Genomic DNA, 18,998 nt, shown 5'->3' on the forward strand with positions numbered 1-18,998 from the left:
CATATAAGACTTTACAATAACCACTTTGTCAGCCATATGTGAAAACCCAAATTGGACTGTGAAGAGCATTCAAGCATTTAATATACCACATTTGTAATATCTAGAAAATAAAAAAGACTAGTTTTCACCTGAGATTATTTAGGAAAGAAATAACTCTAGGGAACCAGAAATCCATTCTTATTCCTTAGTGCATGATACCATTTCTTTACTGGTAGAGAAAAGCAGAATTATATGAGCAATGCTGATATATAGATCTTTGATGGCCTTTAGATCTTTTAAATCCCTATTTAAACATAAAAATCTACATCACTCTCAAACTAACCTTGGGCAAACCTATAAAACTGTGACCTACCTTTTAAGCCAACTATAGAGATTTATTTACAAACCTTTGTGAAGTCAGATGGACACCAGCATACAGACGTGACCTCTTGAGAATGACCCAGTAGCATAGTAGGAGGATGCCACGGTGTGGAGACCTAGTCCAGTCAAAAAGGAACAAGGAAGCAGAACAGCATTAGGTCAGTTAGAGAGTTAGAGACTTTGAATCTCCAGAATTGTACCTCAAAGAGCTTTAGGGTTGTTACCAAAGGCCGTTAGGCTTGCCCAGTTATAGTTCAGAAAACAGAATTCCAATGGGCAATGAAGTATTTGTCACTAATCTGAGAAAACACAATGAAAGTAGCCAAAATAAGTAAATAATATGAGCTTGGACACCAGAACCACTCTTATTTCATCTAGGACTATGCAGCTATACGTATTTTAACTAAAATTTAAGACTGGCATCATTCCTTAACCATTAGCTGCTAAACTTTCTGGAAGGATTAAATTTACCAGCTCGATAGTAAACTTCGAGTAGACAACTTAATCCTGTTTTTACTTAACCCAGATATTTTCAGGTCTCTGGTTAGCTACTTCTAGAAACACTAAATTAACTGTGAATCCTGAAGCTACCTGAAATATGCTACCAGCTCTCTTGGAACAAGAACAGAATCTTCCCTCCAAAAGAAGATTAACTGACTCTTTTTTTGAGACAGAGTCTCACTTTGTTGCCCAAGCTAGAGTGAGTGCTGTGGCGTCAGCCTAGCTCACAGCAACCTCAAACTCCTGGGCTCAAGCAATCTTGCTGCCTCAGCCTCCTGAGTAGCTGGGACTACGGGCATGCGCTACCATGCCCGGCTAATTTTTTCTATATATATTAGTCGGCCAATTAATTTCTTTCTATTTATATTAGAGATGGGGTCTCACTCTTGCTCGGGCTGGTTTCAGACTCCTGACCTCGAGCAATCCTCCCGCCTCGGCCTCCCAGAGTGCTAGGACTACAGGCGTGAGCCATCGCACCCAGCCAGATTCACTGACTCTCACCAAAATCCAAAAGTATATCCTTTCAGTTTGAGTTGGATAACCTTCATTTTGAAGGAATATAAGCTATATTTTACATGGCACTTGGTATCCTTTGTGGAAAAAAATTTTTCCTCCAAAATTTTTTTAGTTTGCTTAAAAAGAAATTTTGAATTTTCAATTAAGTCTCACCACATTTTAATATATTTTAATGCATGAAGAAGGGTAACATTGCACTGTGCTGCACAGGTGATTAAGAATTGTATTTTCCCATCTTTGGATGCCACCAGTAATATGCATTTGACAACATCGTACAGCTCATTGGAGAGCTGTCAATCCCTTTCACAGGCCATAGGAATTAATCAGCACAGTAAGGAGTACAAACTCACATAACTATTATTAGCACATGTGTTTGAAAACAGCAAGGAGATTGAGGCTGAGAGAAGTCATTCTCTTTTCATTTTCCTGAGGCTCTGAATCATGGCTCATTTGTATGAAGCAAGTGGAGGTGACTCTGGAAGGAATATTTGTGAGAATGACTAAGTAAACTTAATAGATTCCTCAGATTAATTAAGAGACTTGCCACACTGATTCATAAGGTTATCCAAGTCAATTATTATTACTTTTCTTCTCTTGGGTTAAATGGCACATGTGGATTAATTTAAAAAGCAAAAGAAGACAAATAGCAGAGTCTAATTTGCCCTGCTGAATTAACAGAAAAGAAAGCCTTTTCCACATCTACAAAGATCTCACTTACTGCATACTCCTACAATGCCACAGAGACAATATAACTCATTCTTTCACAAGGTAACATATTTTAGAAATGACCTTTAAGATAGTCTCTAACTATCCCAGTAGTCACAGAAATTCTCTTCCTTCTCCATTTGGACGAGGCTCCTCCAAATGGGATTTGGGATGGTACCAGTCTAGTAAGTTTCTCTTCAGTCAAGACCCAAACATATAGAAGCAAGTTAAAAGGGAGAGGAAATCCTTGTGTCCTTTTGAGCATCCCTGGGAAGATCCATTATTCTCCATGGTTTACCTTGCTTGTTGCCCCTAGCTTTTCATTTCATGATATTACCCCTTCATCAGTTTCTGTATCATAGTACCTAGGAGAACCTAAATGTATACACCAACAACTAAATTTCAAGAAAAACCCCAAACACCAATAGAATGAATGTAATTTTTGCATTTATCTAGAGGATCTCAGAGAAAAAAGAGACCCATCAGAAAAACTTTGAACAATTTACTAAGTATTAATAACAATGATAATAAAAAGCCAGCATTTGTTGATTGAATACCATAAGCCAGGCACTTTACAGATTATCAAAAGTGGGGAGAAGTTTCCTCAAAAAGTTCAACATAGAATTATATAACCCAGCAATTCTACTCTTAGGTATATACCCCCAGGAGAACTGAAAACATATGTTACAACAAGAACTTATACACAACTGTTCATAGAAGCTTTATTCATAATGTCAAAAATGGAAACAGGGCTGGGCGCGGTGGCTCACGCCTATAATCCTAGCACTCTGGGAGGCTGAGGCGGGCGGATTATTTGAGCTCAAGAGTTCAAGACCAGCCTGAGCATGAGCGAGACCCCATCTCTACTAAAAATAGAAAGAAATTAGCTGGACAACTAAAAATATACAGAAAAAATTAGCCAGGCATGGTGGCGTATGCCTGTAGTCCCAGCTACTTGGAAGGCTGAGGCAGTAGGATTGCTTGAACCCACGAGTTTGAGGTTGCTGTGAGCTAGGGCTGATGCCACCGCACTCTAACCCAGGCAACAGAGTGAGACTGTGTCTCAAAAACAAACAAACAAAAAATGGAAACAACTCTAATGTCCATCAACTGATGAATGGATAAACAAAATATGGTCTATTTATACAATGTAATATTGTTCAGCCATAAAAGGAGTGAAGTAACAATATATGCTACAATATGGATGAACCTTGATAACATCCTAAGTGAAAGAAGTCAGACACAAAATGCCACATATTACATGATTACATTTATATGAAATGTCCAGAATAGGCAAATCCATAAAGACTGTAGGTTAGCGGTTGTTGGGGGCAGGGAGGTATGGGAGAGCGATAGTTAAACGGTAGGAGGTTTCTTTCTGGTATGATAAATGTTTGGGAATTAGATAGTAGTGACGGTTGCATAACATTGTGATTATACTAAAAATCATTAAATTGTATACTTTATAAACATTTTTTTCATTTTTTTAAATATATGGATCTGTGAGGGGATAGTCTCACTCTGGTGAAATCTTACCTTTCTATAGCTCTCAAACTCCTGGGCTCATCGATCCTCCTACCTTGTCCTCTCAAGTAGCTGGGACCACAGGCATATGCCACCATACACAACTAATTTATTTTTTATAGAGACACACTGTCCCTATGCTGCCCAGGCTGGTTTTGAACTCCTTGGCTCAAACAATCCTCCTGCCTTAGCCTCCCAAAATGCTAGGACTACAGGTGTGAGCCACTACACCTGGCTGAAATGTAAATGTTAAAATGACTAAAATGGTTAATTTATCTCAATTTTTAAAAGTTAGGGGAAGGGCAAGTTGTGGGCTAAAATGAGAAACTAATGTCTAACAAGTTTTTGTGAACTTTTATGTTTTGACAGTTTAGGACTATCCTAAGGTATAGTACTTAGTGACTAATTCAAAGAAGATTAATTTCCTCCAATAAAAGTCAGGTGGCTTTTAAATCCTTTATTTTTATTCAAATAAGTTTTTATTTATTACCACTTCATTATTATAAAAACATTGTTACAATTACATGATTTCTGTTTTTAAAGCCTCTTTTCTTTTTAAATAGGAAGGAGACTATTAAATAAGATACATTTATACCTATGTACTTTAGAGATGGTCAAACACAGAAGACTGTCCTCTCTTACATATTCTACTTTTTACAGAATATAGACTTCAAGGCACAAGGAATCCCCAAGTTAAAATTCTCAGAACCAAATGGCTCTAACCATAAAGCATTTTATGAACTAAAACATGCGAAAAAGATCAGCACTTTTCCCCACAAAATCTCCTTACTCTGCCCAGATGGAAACCAAGTCTAATCTTTATTTCTGCCATGAGATCATTTACACTTCCTAAAGTGTCAGGCTTAACGTTTCGCCAGTCAGTGGTAGAATGACTGTGCCAAATCAGTTTATTTATAACCACTTCAATACTATTTAGTGGCTATATCAGAAAACAGGGAAGAGGGAATGGGGGGGGGAGGTGGGACAATGGATAGGAAAATTAAAAAGAAAAAATATAAATTTAAATTTTTTTAAGTCTTGGGCATCTATATCAAAGTCTAAATATATTACATCTCCCCTTTGCTGGGCAGTAGTGAGGATTAAAAGGCCATTCTTTTCTGTCTTAAGATATAAAACTCCCTTCTTCTATTTTGTTTGTTTGTGCCCATGGGCTTTTTAGCATAGAAAAAGTTCCAACACTTAAGAATAAAATCCTGACTTTTTGAACACACAGCAGAGTTATCAGACAACCTGGATTCTCAGCTTGCATGGGAATTATCAACCCTCCTTTTTTTTAATCATGGAAAAGAGAAACTGAGCTACCTCACTAGGCAAATTCAATTTTAGGAGGTGCAAGCTTGCCAAGCTCTCAAATATCAGAGCCTGTACACTGGGTTATGTGTGGACGGGCAGGAGAACATCACGTCTGAACCACGTCATTCAACACTGACATGTGACCCAGCCTAGGAATTCAAAAAGGGTCACCCATGTACGTGGTGGCCACCGATTGGATGTCTGAAAATGGGTTAGAAACAACAGCCAAGTATCTACAAGTATCTTTAGTGTGTATCTTTACTTATTTTTTTTAGTATGTATCTTTAAAGGGAGGATGTATCACTTCACTTTTACTCCCTGAAACAAAATTTTAAAAAGGCCTTTGTGCTAGAGAAGAGGAACTTTAAGAATTGGAAAACTATTCAGTATGATGATGGCTGTAAAAAAAAAAAAAAAAAAAATTAAAAAAAAAAAAAAGAATTGGAAAACTACAACCTCCACTATATACATATAATTATATACATAATTACATATAATTTAAAAACTGATCTAAAATTATTTAAACAGAATGATTAATTCATAAATACTTATTTGTATAATTCTTTATTATTCTTTTTGGTATGTCTGAAATTTCAGAATATTTTTGTTTTTACTTTAAGAAGAAAGAAAGTTCTTTCTTTCTGTGGTAGGAATAAAATTCTCTAGTTAAGTTGGGAGCCAAAATAGACAAAGAAATGTAGGTAAGATAGTGTGGGAAGAAGAAATGAAAACTAAAAAGATAGCAAAATAGGAAGCACAAAACCAAATCTGAAACTCAAAATTTAAAATATAAGACAGAAGCATTAGTGCTAGTGACACACATTGTTAAAGTTTAAAGCTAAAGTAAGAAGAATCTTATAGAGAGGAAACTGAGTAAAAACTCTTATCATAAGATGACCTCTCAAGAGTACTTTATAAGCAAATTTTCATCTAAAAAATACAATAAAGAAAAGAAACGTGCTTGTAGAAAAAAAGCATCTTGGATAGAACATCATCTCCACCTTGTGACCCTTTAGGAAAGTGTTACTAAAAGCTTTTAATAAGGCAGTGTTGCATTTTTGCATCTCTAGGTATACAGAAATCATTTTCGTACTTTCCTCAGAACTAGATGAAATTAAGCTGAAGAATTATGCTTCATACTGAACAAGGCCCACCCCTGTCCTAAAACAACATTAACAGTATGACTTCCTACATGTTGGCAGGGCCAAGAATGATAATAACTTTCTCTTGAAAAGGGATTTAACAATATCAAAACTAGGGATCTATGAAGTTTTAGACATTATGACTTTAAAACCCAAAATATGTATACTATACTGGTGACAGGTACACTAAAAGCCCTGACTTCAGCATTGTACAATTTATCCATGTCACAAAAAATACCTGTACCCCCTAATTTCTATTGAAATAAAAAACTAAAATTTTTTTTAAAAACTCAAAATATGTGAACTCTGATCATTTAATTAATCAATGTCAAAGACATTTATGAAGTTATAGGAAAATCTAGAAGATGACTAATTTTTTTTTTTTTTTTTGAGACAGAGTCTCACTTTGTTGCCCAGGCTAGAGTGAGTGCTGTGGAGTCAGCCTAGCTCACAGGAACCTCAAACTCCTGGGCTCAAGCAATCCTGTAGACCCTGCCTCAGCCTCCTGAGTAGCTGGGTCTACAGGCATGCGCCACCATGCCCAGCTAATTTTTTCTATATATATTAGTTGGTCAATTAATTTCTTTCTATTTATAGTAGAGACGGGATCTTGCTCTTGCTCAGGCTGATTTTGAACTCCTGACCTTGAGCAATCCACCCACCTCGGCCTCCCAGAGTGCTAGGATTATAGGTGTGAGCCACCACGCCTGGCCTAGAAGATGACTAATTTTTAGCCACAGGTAAGCAATATTTTAATGATCTTTCTCTGAACTCCCAGAACATTTCTGTAATTAATTATTCCCTCAAGAGAAATTTTTCAGTGATCAGTACATGCTACTTGTGTAACATTTCAATTTTCTCCATTGGACTTCAAATGGACAGCTTTAAATTTCTCAGTTTACAGTTGTTACTTTAGAATTACTACTATTTAAAAAGCATAAAAAAAAAGTTAGTACAGCCAAAAATATACAAAAAAATAAAATAAAATAAAAAGCAAACAAATAATTTATAAATTTGTGTAATAGCAGTGGGAAATCTATAAAATAAAAATTATTAAATAATGCTATTAAATATATAAAACACTAATAAAGCAAGACAAAGGTTCTTACTACCCTTTTGAATTCTCAATTTCCTAATAATCTGTGAAATAAAGAACATGAATTGTCAATTTCTAACAAACTACGGCCATGAAAGTGTCATACAGTCTGTGACGGTGTGAGGTTTCAGCTATGTTAGGAGCCAACAGAAATGTTTACTAAATATCTGATATAAGAAAAGTTAATAATATGTATTTACATTAAACTTATCTCATATTGGACAGAAGAAATATTTGCGAGAATATTTCTGTCTCACATTTTGTAGGGGAAGTTTGGCAACTCACCTTCCAGATGTAGGCAGCTTCATCACTTGAGCCACTGATTAAAAACTGGTCATCTGGACTAAGACTGGATTTTATGTAAAAGGTGGAGTTCTGGTGTCCATTGAAGACAGCCACTGCCAGAGGAAAAAAACAAATTACAAATTACTTGGTTCTTGGTATTTCCAGTGTTTAAATGAATACCGAAGGCAGGCACATTCTGTCAAGTTTTATGACTACATTGCCTATTAAAGTAGATGGTCAAGATTTATTCACCAAATAAACAGGAATTAGACTTTGGTAGAAAAACAAAGAAAACCCTTGAAAGAGGCTTTATATTAGATCCAATCTCATGAACTCAGTCTAAATATTTGGTACAGAAATGGCCATATAAAGAGAAAAAAATGTGATGAAAAACATTTTTAAAGGAAAAGAATATAGTCAACATCCAATCTTATAATAAAATGCCTTTATAAGATTCCTTTCTTCTCACCTCAGAGTAGAACTTTTCCATTGTATAATATATTGCTCTTATTTCCCCTTAGACTTCAAGTCTCTTAAAGCTAAATTTCATCTTATTCTTTCCTTACTAGACTTTATAGTGCTTTGAACAGAGTAGATCCTCAAACATTTGTTCTATGAATAGGTAAAAATCAGTGAAAAGTATCATATGAATTCTGGCTAATACTAATAGCTTATGTGGGATATGGGAATCTTTTTAATCCAACACTTTAAATAGGCTGAATGGCAGAAGTAGCTAGTCAGGTAAACTACACGTTCATATGTAAGACACTAGGTTTAGACTTCTCACTATCCATTGCAAAAGGGTGATTAACCCAATCTAGCACAACATGCTCTTGACAGGTTCTTCTATCCTAATGAGGCCAAAACCTGAGGCCTCTGGCATCAGAACACTCCTAGGAAATATATGAGGAAAAACCTTTATTGGAGAATTTAAGATATATTTTTGGCAGGAAAAAAAAGATCACACTCTAACTTTTAACAGAGAGAGAAATATTAGTAAGGGACTTAGCAGCTTTTCATAAGTTCTCACAGAAATCTCTTGTTCTACAATAAAACTGAAGAACTTTGTATTTATAGCTTTTAAGGAAAAAGCCACCATAGCAAATACTACTCATATCGGACATTTTTACTGTGAAACTGAAGTAGGATCTGAATCAATTCAGATATACATATTATAAACCTGCCACAATAGATAAATCCTTCCAAAATCAACAAGTTCCTTTATTCTGAATACTGCTCCAAAACTGTAATTTTTCATCTTCCTCAATTCTAAACTATGAATGAAAAAAATATACACCAAATTTCCCACGATACCTGTAAGTATTTATTGCCCTCTGCTGGTCTAAGGCAAGCCAGTACAAAGTATGTTGTAAATGTTTCAAATCTTGCTAAAAATCCTTCTAAAACATATATTGGCTTTATTTTTATTTATTCATTTATTAAAAAAAATTTTTTTTTTTACAGATGGGGTCTTGCTCTGTCACCCAGGCTGGACAACAGAGGATAGTTCAGTGCAGCCTCCAACTCTGGAACTCAAGTGATCATCCCACCTCAACCTCCTAAAAGTAGCCTATATTGGCTTTAATTAGCTCAATTTAATCTTTCTTTGAAGCTCTTAAAGTGACTGAGTGTCATTCTTATGAACATCACTTGTATACTGTAAATGAAAAGTATGGTAGATCAAGTACTGAGCCCAAGATCCTTTCTGAAGTTTTGAAAAAGACAAGTAATTACTGGATGTTACACACACATTTGGCTGTCATTCAATTTTTAAGGAACAAATCTATATATCCATGTATCTACCTATATATTTATTTATCTGAGCAAATCAAATTATTTTTAGGAGTATAGGAAAAGGTTACTACTTTATTAGCAAAGTGTTTGATGGCAGAGGTACAAACTAAACTCAAGGCCCCTTCTAGTGCAACATTATAGCAAAAATTATATAGAAAGAGCTCTTGTACAACTGATAATATAATCAAGATTAGGCTTTATCTTTTGAGGAAAGATTTTGAAAAGTCTGTTTTATATGACTAAATAAGTAGTTCTCCAAGTTCTGATTACATTACAAAAAACAACAAAAGAAGTTATAAAACCTCTCCCTTTTTCTAAATACTCTTGCTCTTATCTTGTTCAGAGAACACCAGACCTAATCTAAAGCACTGGAAATGTCAATTGTGATACCAACAGAGATATGAAGTCCTAGTAAGATTGTTAGGGCAATCTTTGGAAACTTCTGTAAGATCCCAGCTAAAATGATCTGAGTTCTGTACTATTTTGAGATTTGTTTACCAGTACATCTCACTTTAGTGGGAACTGGGTAGCTCCAGGGATTGCTTATGGAATTCAAAGTATTTTTGACAGATCCGTAGCTGAGGAAGAACCAGACTACCAATATGTAGCTTGCTTATGTAATTGATAGTGTTCTTAAAAATAATGTAACCCATAAACCCTCTTAAAGCATGCTTGAGAAATGTGTTTCTTTTTAAAAATATCATTTATTAGTTTTAAGTATCAGATTATATTTTTATATTATTGAGGAAAAAAAGGTAAAGTTGGGGAAAGCTCCTAAAGAGAGAAAATAGCCTCTGTCCAACATTATAGAGAAGGTTGAGGTAGGTTAGAACTATTTTGGGTGTCTGAAAAATTCAGCCCCTAATTTTAACTAACAGCCCCCAAATAGGACAAAAGTTGAGTGGAACAACTTTCTCTACCTTACAGCTTATTAAATAGAAAATTGAGGTAACTCTACATATAGGCCAAGGGGCGTAATTTCAGGAGACTCACTATCAAAATAAAATTAAGTCATCATAAACAGCAGGATTCTGTTTACTTGTAAAATCATCACAAGGAATATATACTCACGAAAATATCACTTGAATTAATCAAAGACACCAAAATCCTCATATGGCTTAATAGGTTTGGGTTAGAAGGAAAAAACCCTTAAATTATCACTAACAAAAAAGCCCATATTAGTTTCCTGGTAAGAGAATTTGAATGACTAATATTTTACCTGGAGAAGTCTTCAATCCAGTCATATTGAACATGTATATGTTGTCATCTGTGCAATTGGCAAATAAAGTAGAGCCAGTGGAATCCAAAATCAGACTTGAGTATCCTAGAAAAAAGGAAACTTTATTAGCATGCCCTGATGAAGGTGAGTAGATCTAAAAATAGATTATTCCACAAGAAGAATCATCAGAATTCTGACCCCAAAATATATACATATTCTGAATTTTTATCTTTTGAATGTCAGAAAGATAAAACTACATATTAGAGTTTCTCTAGCCTATGCTGCTGAAAACCAGCCTAATTTTTTTGTTTTTAATTTTAACAAAAACTCACACTTCCCCCAAAAGTCCTGTAGTCAGTCTATGCAAAGGCTTACCTAGTTTTCGAGTGCTGCTACCTGGGTACAGGAAAGACTTGGCTGCTATGGGTTCTTGTCGATAAGCAGTATAATTCTTACGCAGATCCCATATTTTAATTATCCTAAAAACCAAGGCAAATTAATAGTTATTTTGTAGACTTCCTCCCAATCCCAAATAACTTCAATTATGATTTTTAATTTACCTCCTCTGGCACACTAACCAGGTACAGTGAGGACAACTCATTGGAAAACAAATTGAACTATCTTATACTGCTGTCTCCAGTGTCAAATTTAAAATTCTGACAGAACGGAAACAGATGTGATTTGACCCAGTAATGCGTTACTGAAGTTTACTCCAAGGGAGCGGAAAAGGAAGATGAAGGTTGGATGCTGATAGTCATTGTTTCATTGTTTTTAGAAAAAACACTTCCTAAGCCTTTAATATTCTGAATATATCCTTTGACATCATAAGTAGCAAGCTCTGTTCCTATGGTTATAGCTCTATACATAACTCCTTAAGTAATCTAGGCTAAACAATTTTCCTGTGAAATAAAGTATTTTTTTTCATTTCATCTATTGATATAATTGCATTAATCGTTTACTTCTAGTTTGCAGACAACTTGAAAACACAAGCTTGGTATGACATATTATGACAGTATCCTTGGAAACAAACAGAATAAGCTTTTGTAGCCACTCACAAACATAATTAATAACCTTTAAATAATTCTTCATTCTTGCCTGACAATTTGGTTCACGGAAGGGTTTTAGTGTCTAGAGGAAACAATGGAAATTCTACTTTGGTAAGCCATGATCTTTCAAATTAAAATTTTTACAGGGAGAGATGTTAAGGAGATAAAATAAGAAGGGAGCTTAAAAAGAAAGAGTCCTTATATGCAAAGAATTTATATTTTACAAAGCAACCAATCAATAAGCATCACAGATTTATTTGGAAGCTAAAAATTCAGACTAATCATAGATGGCAGGTATGTGAAAGTCATTAAGCCTTTCTATCATCAATCTAGCTATATTAGTCCCAGAAATGGCAATTACATGCCCAGAATCAGATTTCCTCTTTTAGGATATTGTTAAACTTGAAAAGATAAAATCCAAAGTAATAGAAATCTTACTCCTCAAAATAAGATTCAGTAAATTATATTGTATAGAAGGCAAGCAAACCATTCATCCAGCTTCTTTCTAAGACAGCAGCAGGAAACACTGCTCCTCTGTGCTAATAATGTGCTAAGCATGACACATGTATTATCTCATTTAATTAGTTTAGCAAGAGTCCTAACTAGATATTTTTTCAGTGTGATCTGTAGTTCCTTTTCTCAGCTAGGATACTTGCTATGTTGAAAGTTAAAAGTACACACATTCAATTACAATGAGACTAGGTGACTTCCCCATCTTAGCTCATAAAAGAGACCTCATCAAAAGAACCAAGAAATAGACTCTTACCCATCCACAGCTCCTGCTGAGACTAATGTATTCTCATCTTGAAAGAGGACCACAGTAACACTCTGCTGGAAATCCTGATAGCACAAGAAAAGAAAAGAAGGAAATTCTATCTTGGATATCACAATCTTCACCATCAAGAGAATAAGGTGCTAAAAAAATGGCTCCCTACCCCCAACTGTGAACTAGACTAAATCTTTTCTTTTCAATCATCTTAATCAGATATATATGCTGACTAGGAAGTAATTTTAGCAAGAAAATGACCTAAACATTATTAAATTACAGCATATAGTGTTAATATTTTAACCTGTACTCAAGAAACCAACTGGTGACTAAAAGATTAATTTATCTCAGCCCACTGGGTCTACTTAGAATCAGCTCTACAAATAAGCTATGTATCTTTAGGAAATTCATTGAACTTTTGTGTACCTATTTCATCTACGAAATGTTGCTATCTATCCAGATTATCATATAGGAGTGTAAAAAATTATGGATGAGATTGTTACATGCTCTGAAAAAATTAAAGGAGCTCAAAAGAGTTTGACTTCCTATTTGCTATAACCTAACAAGTTATCTTAGCTCAGAACTTGATTAGATGTCTGAAATGTTACTCATTTTAACTTTATCTGGCCTCCACAGATGAAGATGAAACTGTTTCCATTCATGTCTGTGTTTTGTTCATGGTAGTTTTAAGTCTTAATGTTTTAGCAATCATACTTCCCCTAAAATATTAATTTTGGTCCTATAAACAAGAAACTTTAGAAAAATAAACACATCAAAATGAGATTAAAAGCAATTCTTTTAAAGGAAAAAGATGTATTATGGGCATTGTTTGAGCTTTGACTATAAGCTACTAGAGTGGTACTATGTTCTACCCAAGTGTTTTTTAATATATTTAATAATATTTTGCCAAATGTTTAAAAAATATATAAAAAACTCACATCTTTTCTGTAGTTTGTATTATGAAAATAATGGATTCATTCTTCAGAGAAAACTATATCATTGTACTTAATATGCTTCTTCAAACTACTCTTCCCCCACTTTTCCTAATGAATCACATCATATTATAGGAATATGTGTGTGTGTGTGTGTGTGTGTGTATATACACACACACACACATATATATATATAGAGAGAGAGAGTCAGAGAGAGAGATATCTCTAGAGATGAGACTTGAGACTCAGGAAGATGAATTTTTTACATGCTCCTCAGGTAACAGGAAAGCACACTGGAGTTTGAGAACCACTACTATAGGTACTGAGTAAGCAATAAACCACTGATATCAAAAGTAAATGAAAATTCTCATTCACCTAATCAAGAGCTACCATTTTATGGTCAACACATTCCCTAAATGATATTCCATCCTGTTGTTAAGATCTACACCCATGTACATATCTGTAAAACCTTACCACAGAAGGAGCAAGTCCTTTTGAATTCTGTTTCTTCTTGGGTTTTGAAGGGGTTTGCTTGTCCGAGGTATTATGAGCTCCACTGATTTGATTCACTTGCCTGTAAAACCCATCTGAAAGATATTCCAAGGAAATTGATTTAGGCTTCGGAACTCTGATCTCATGCTGAAAGTAACTTTTGTATGTAAGACCTCAATATTAACCCTTTGCATTCGGATGTCAAGTGTGACTTGACACGGCTAGCAAAAATTATAGAGATTAAAATTGCTCTTTGAATGTATCAATAATTTGAAATATAAAAAAATCCAAATAAATAAGTTTGTAGAAAAGAAACTCTAGTTTTTTATTCTACTGCCGTGCTTTGTAAAATCTGGGGTATTTAAAAAATTAAATCCCAAGTAGAATAAAGGAATAGAGAAAAAAGCATGCAAGTGCAAAGGGTTAAGTCATTTTTGACCAGATTAGTGAAATTAGAAACCAGAAGAGCCAGCTGCACTATATTTCCTGTGGTAAAATTATAACGTATAAAAAATAAATATACAGATGTTTACGGCAGTTTTATTCATAATTGCCAAAACTAGAAGCAACCAAGATGGCTTTCAGCAGGTAAATGGATAAACTGTGGCACATTCAGACAATGGAGTACTATTTAATCCTAAAAAGAAATGAGTCTGATAAAGCCATAAAAAGACATGGAGGAAACTTAAAGGAGTACTACCAAGTGAAAGAAACCAGCTGAAAAGGCCACATACTGTATGACTACAGCTATATGACATTCTGAAAAAGGCAAAAACATGGAGACAGTGAAAAGGTCAGTAGTTTCCAGGGATTAGTGGGGAGGTAGGGATGAGTAAGTGGAGCACAAAGGATTTTTAGGGTAGTAAAACTATTCTGTCTGATACTACAATGGTAGACACGTGTCATTATATGTTTGCCAATATCCATGTAATATATAATACCAAGAGTGAACCCTAATGTAAACTATAAACTGTGGGTGATAATGATGTGTAAATGTAGGTTCATCAACTGTTAACAAATGTACCACTTGGGTGTACAGGATATTGTCAGTTGGAGAGGCTGTGCATGTGTGGGGCAGCAGGTATACAAGAACCCTCTCTGCTCAATTTTGCTGTGAGCCTAAAACAACTCTACAAGATATACTCTAATAAAAATTTAAAAAAATAATTTATTGTGTATTTCAAAGTAGCTAGATGAGAAGAATTGCAATGATCCCAATACAAAGAAAAGATAAATGTTTGAGGTGATGGATATCTCAATAACCCTGATTTGATCATCACACATTGTATACATGCATCAAAATATCACATGTACCCTAAAAATATGTACACCTATGATATATCAATAAAAAAGTAAATGTTAAAAAAAATTTTTTTCCTAAATAAGTTAATTAATTACAAGCAAACACAGAGATGATCACCACTTTCGCTTAATGGCACCATGAGACAGCATGAGCTATGTTTAATTTAATCTAATTCTTTAAAACCAAAAACAATTTAAATTAAAAAATACTTACCAGTGAGCCTATGTATTAATATTTTAAATTCCATCAATAATGTAGGTAAATGGCATTAGAATTCAGAAGACAATATGAGGTAAATATGTGAGTGCAATACTTGCAATGAGAACTAAGATCCTGAGAACTGGAACAGTGAGCAGAAATGCGGAATTATGAGCATTTGCCCCCTAGTGGTAATCAGATGAAATCACCAACACTTGCACTCAAAATAATTTAAATATGGGGTGATACCACATCTGTCAAAATTAAAACAGAACTAGACTACCTTTTTTGTTGCACCTGGTGTCCCAGACCATAATGTTGCCATCTCTTCCACCTGTACAGAACACAGCTGCAAGGAAATAGTTTATCAAGAGGTTAACAAAACCAGACACTGACACATATATTTCAATTGAAATTTCTAGAATATCTCTTATGTGCCAGGTCCTGTATTTGGCACTGGAGATTAAAAATTTAAAAACATACCTGCTTGTACAATTCACCCAAAGGAAAAAAAAAAAATTTAAAAACATACGGCTCAATAACAAAGAGAGAAACCACCTATGAAGAGAAGGGATTACAAAGTGCTCAAGATGCTTATGCTGAACAAAAACTTTATAGAATCATCCCTCTATGAATTTTCTTAAAACCACATAAAATACTTTACATAATATAGTAAGAATGATAAATAAGCACTAGCCAAAATATACTGAGTGCTTACTATCCTAAGTGCTAAGGTACTATTCTACATGCTTTACATAAAGTATCTCACTCCTTGCTATCAACTTTATTAGGTAGGTATTATTCTCTCCATTTTACATACAGATGAGAAAACTAAGGCACAGAGAGGCTAAGTAACTCACAAAGGTATTCTAGGCAGTGTGAATCCAGAGCCTATACTCCAAATCTCTAAGCTGCATTGTTTTAGCATAATTATATGAGCCAGATCTATATGAAATTTGTGAAAGGGGTTACCTCTGGGGATAGGAAGAGGGCAATGGGATTGGAGAAGGGAATATAGAACTTTATTCTTTAAAATTAAGCCAAAAAAGACCACCACTCTGCTTCTTATATGAAAAGGTGAGCACTTAACAAAGTGATTCACCTGCATAAGCTATAAACTAGACAAAACACAAAAACAACTACCTGAGGACTCTATGGAGACTGAACAAAAACATGTAATTTTTAGAGGGGTGTCAACACCTTTAGCCAATGACTGACCCTTGGTAGGTTATTGGACTTTTTTGTGGTTCTACCTTGAAGGCAGCAACAGTTGCAGGATTAATACCAGGCAGCTAAAATATCAATAGAAAAATCTGCTATCTTTCTACCTAGAAGAACCAGGAAAGGAGACTGGGAAGAACAAGAGCTGTCAGAGAGTGAGGGAGTGGGGGGAACCTGATGACAGACAGAGAAAAGGAACCTCTAATTTGTGTTTAAACTCAGTCCAAGTCTCTGGCTGACCATATGTGCAAAAGAAAACCGAAAGTAGCTTTCGACTGAGGCTTAAACTAAAGAAATGAATTGAGATATGACCTACCACCCTACTGTCTGCAATTGAATCTAAAGGAGTTAATTGCCTGTTAAAACAGAAACATTAACTCTTTTCTAAGCAATATAACAGAACCCAGAACCCAATATACCATTAACAATGCCCAGGATATAATCTTAGTTGACCTGCAAAGAGCCTGGAAAGTTATTCTCAGGGGAAAAGAAATCAACAGAAGCCAACCCTAAGATAATCCAGATGTTGATTTATCAAAGTTGTAAAGCAAATTAAAACTATGTCAGGTGAGGAAAATATACACTTATAATTAATGAAAAGACAATAAATCTCAGCAGAAAAACAAAATTTATTAAAAAACAAATAGAAATGAGAAAGAAGGTGAAAATGTAGGTAAGTTTCTGGCAGAGGAAACAGAAATAAATTTGTAATCGATTTTAATTATCTACTAGAAGTTCTTTAGAATATTTGTGTCCTGCCCATGGTAGAGCTGAAAGAACTGGACCAATGATCTTTTAAACCATACAACCTAAAGAAAAACCCACAAAACACTAAGCATTTATATGATCCTCAGTTTTTTTAATGCATTCATCTGTCACCTCACTTTTATGTTTATAACATTTTTGTGAGCTAAACAAACTAGATATTAATCTCATTTTACAGGGGTCCTTAAACTTTTTAAATGGGGGCCAGTTCACTGTCCCTCAGACCATTGGAGAGTGCGGCGCATATTCCACACATGCGCACTGTGGGCCGGGGATGAGTGGGCTGCTAAGCAGGACAGGCAGCGGGAGCAAAAACACCCAGCGGGCGTAGTTTTAGGACCCCTGGATTAGGAAATGAAGGCCTAGAGAGGTAACTTTGCCCAAGAGTCCAGAATAAAACACAGGACTTCTATACATGGTTGTAAAAGCTTGCCCTACAAGAGGGCATATGGCTCAAGGGAATGATTGGGACTAAAATCTAGTCTGTTTCACCAACCAAACCATGGGGCCTTGGGGGCAGTATCTAACCAGACTAATTCACACTAGGGCACCTATGGACCACTGACAGCTGTGATAAAAGCCACTTGCCCCAATTTCTAACTCAGTGCTTTTTCTACTAGACCACATTGACATAGATTGATTTATATGCACAAAGCTTTAAAAATTAAACAAAGGGACCAAAAGATATGGTGCTTTCCTTTTCTATTACCCTTTAGTTAGGTAAATTTTCATAATCTTAAATTACTTTTATAAACTCAGAGTCAATACTGACACAGTAGTATAGAAAACTAGAACACAAGCATCCCTAACTTCATAATTAGAAGGGTTAATGAAAGTTATGCAGAGATAAAAAATAACACCACATATTTCCTCTTCAAGGTTCCAGTCTCAACAGCAACCACAGTAGATTAAAATTGTCTTTTTTAAAAGCCCAAATCACCTCAACAACTCAGTTTAATATTTCTGAGTGCTCTAGTGAATAAATGAAAATATTCCTTTTTAAAATATATTTTTTAATGATAAAGGAGATTATAATATTTGTTTATATGACTTTGAGATTAAAGTCAGATTAATTCAAAGACTTTTTTGAGATAAATGTCTATTGGTCTATTTTTAAAAGTTTATTTAGTTATTAGTTTATTTTAAAAGTTTATAAGTTTATAAATTTATAAGTTTAAAAGTTATAAGTTTATTTTAAAAGTTTATTTAGTTATTAGAAACAAATGGAGGAAAGAGAAGACAAAAAACGAGAAATGAAGAGCTCATTCATACACCCCTGCTAAGTTTTTCTCTAGCTGTTATAGTAATGTTCTGAGTTATATCACTCTTTAAATCTTCCTTTTCCACTGTAATGGTAAAATAAATATAGGAAAATCAATTGTGAGTGAATAATAGCTAAAAACATAGCAGGAAATTGGGCCATTTAAACTAATCACATAAATTTTTAGGTAGAGAATCATGTTTATTTTTCAGGTTTCTTACCAGCCTTGCACCCCATTTAGATTTTACAATTAGAGTTAAAGTAACTCTATCTTACAAACAGAGTTAACAAGTGCCCAGCACAAGGTTTTAACTTCAATGAACAACCAAAGTTGAATAGAGGTATTGTGGTTGTTTATAAATTTTTACTTTATCTGCAAGGTTGAAAAAAAAAAATTCCCTGAACACTCTTGACTGTCAGGGACAAGCTGGAGATAATGTCTGTAAGAATGGGCCTAAATCCAACTTAATTTCATTAAGATTTTCAGTCATATTAGAATCTCAATCATCTATACAGGTAAATAGCAATTTTGACAGGGGAAAGGATAGAATTCTACAA

The 18,998-nt window shown here is 34.6% G+C and overlaps 1 protein-coding gene across 1 annotated transcript in view; it reads right to left on the reverse strand.

Moving 5' to 3' along the window:
- Positions 1 to 18,998, reverse strand: part of DTL (denticleless E3 ubiquitin protein ligase adapter) — a 45,887-nt gene that overhangs the window by 16,303 nt on the left and 10,586 nt on the right. Inside the window, exons 6-12 of the mRNA XM_012781665.2 lie at positions 15,477 to 15,542; positions 13,675 to 13,787; positions 12,269 to 12,342; positions 10,832 to 10,935; positions 10,457 to 10,561; positions 7,444 to 7,556; positions 387 to 476 (exon numbers count right to left, since the gene is read on the reverse strand). Coding sequence (XP_012637119.1) covers positions 387 to 476; positions 7,444 to 7,556; positions 10,457 to 10,561; positions 10,832 to 10,935; positions 12,269 to 12,342; positions 13,675 to 13,787; positions 15,477 to 15,542 — 665 coding nt within the window. The remainder of the gene's footprint in view (positions 1 to 386; positions 477 to 7,443; positions 7,557 to 10,456; positions 10,562 to 10,831; positions 10,936 to 12,268; positions 12,343 to 13,674; positions 13,788 to 15,476; positions 15,543 to 18,998) is intronic.

The sequence above is a fragment of the Microcebus murinus genome, chromosome 23 (assembly GCF_040939455.1).
Source record: "Microcebus murinus isolate Inina chromosome 23, M.murinus_Inina_mat1.0, whole genome shotgun sequence".
In the NCBI taxonomy this organism is placed as follows: domain Eukaryota; kingdom Metazoa; phylum Chordata; class Mammalia; order Primates; family Cheirogaleidae; genus Microcebus; species Microcebus murinus.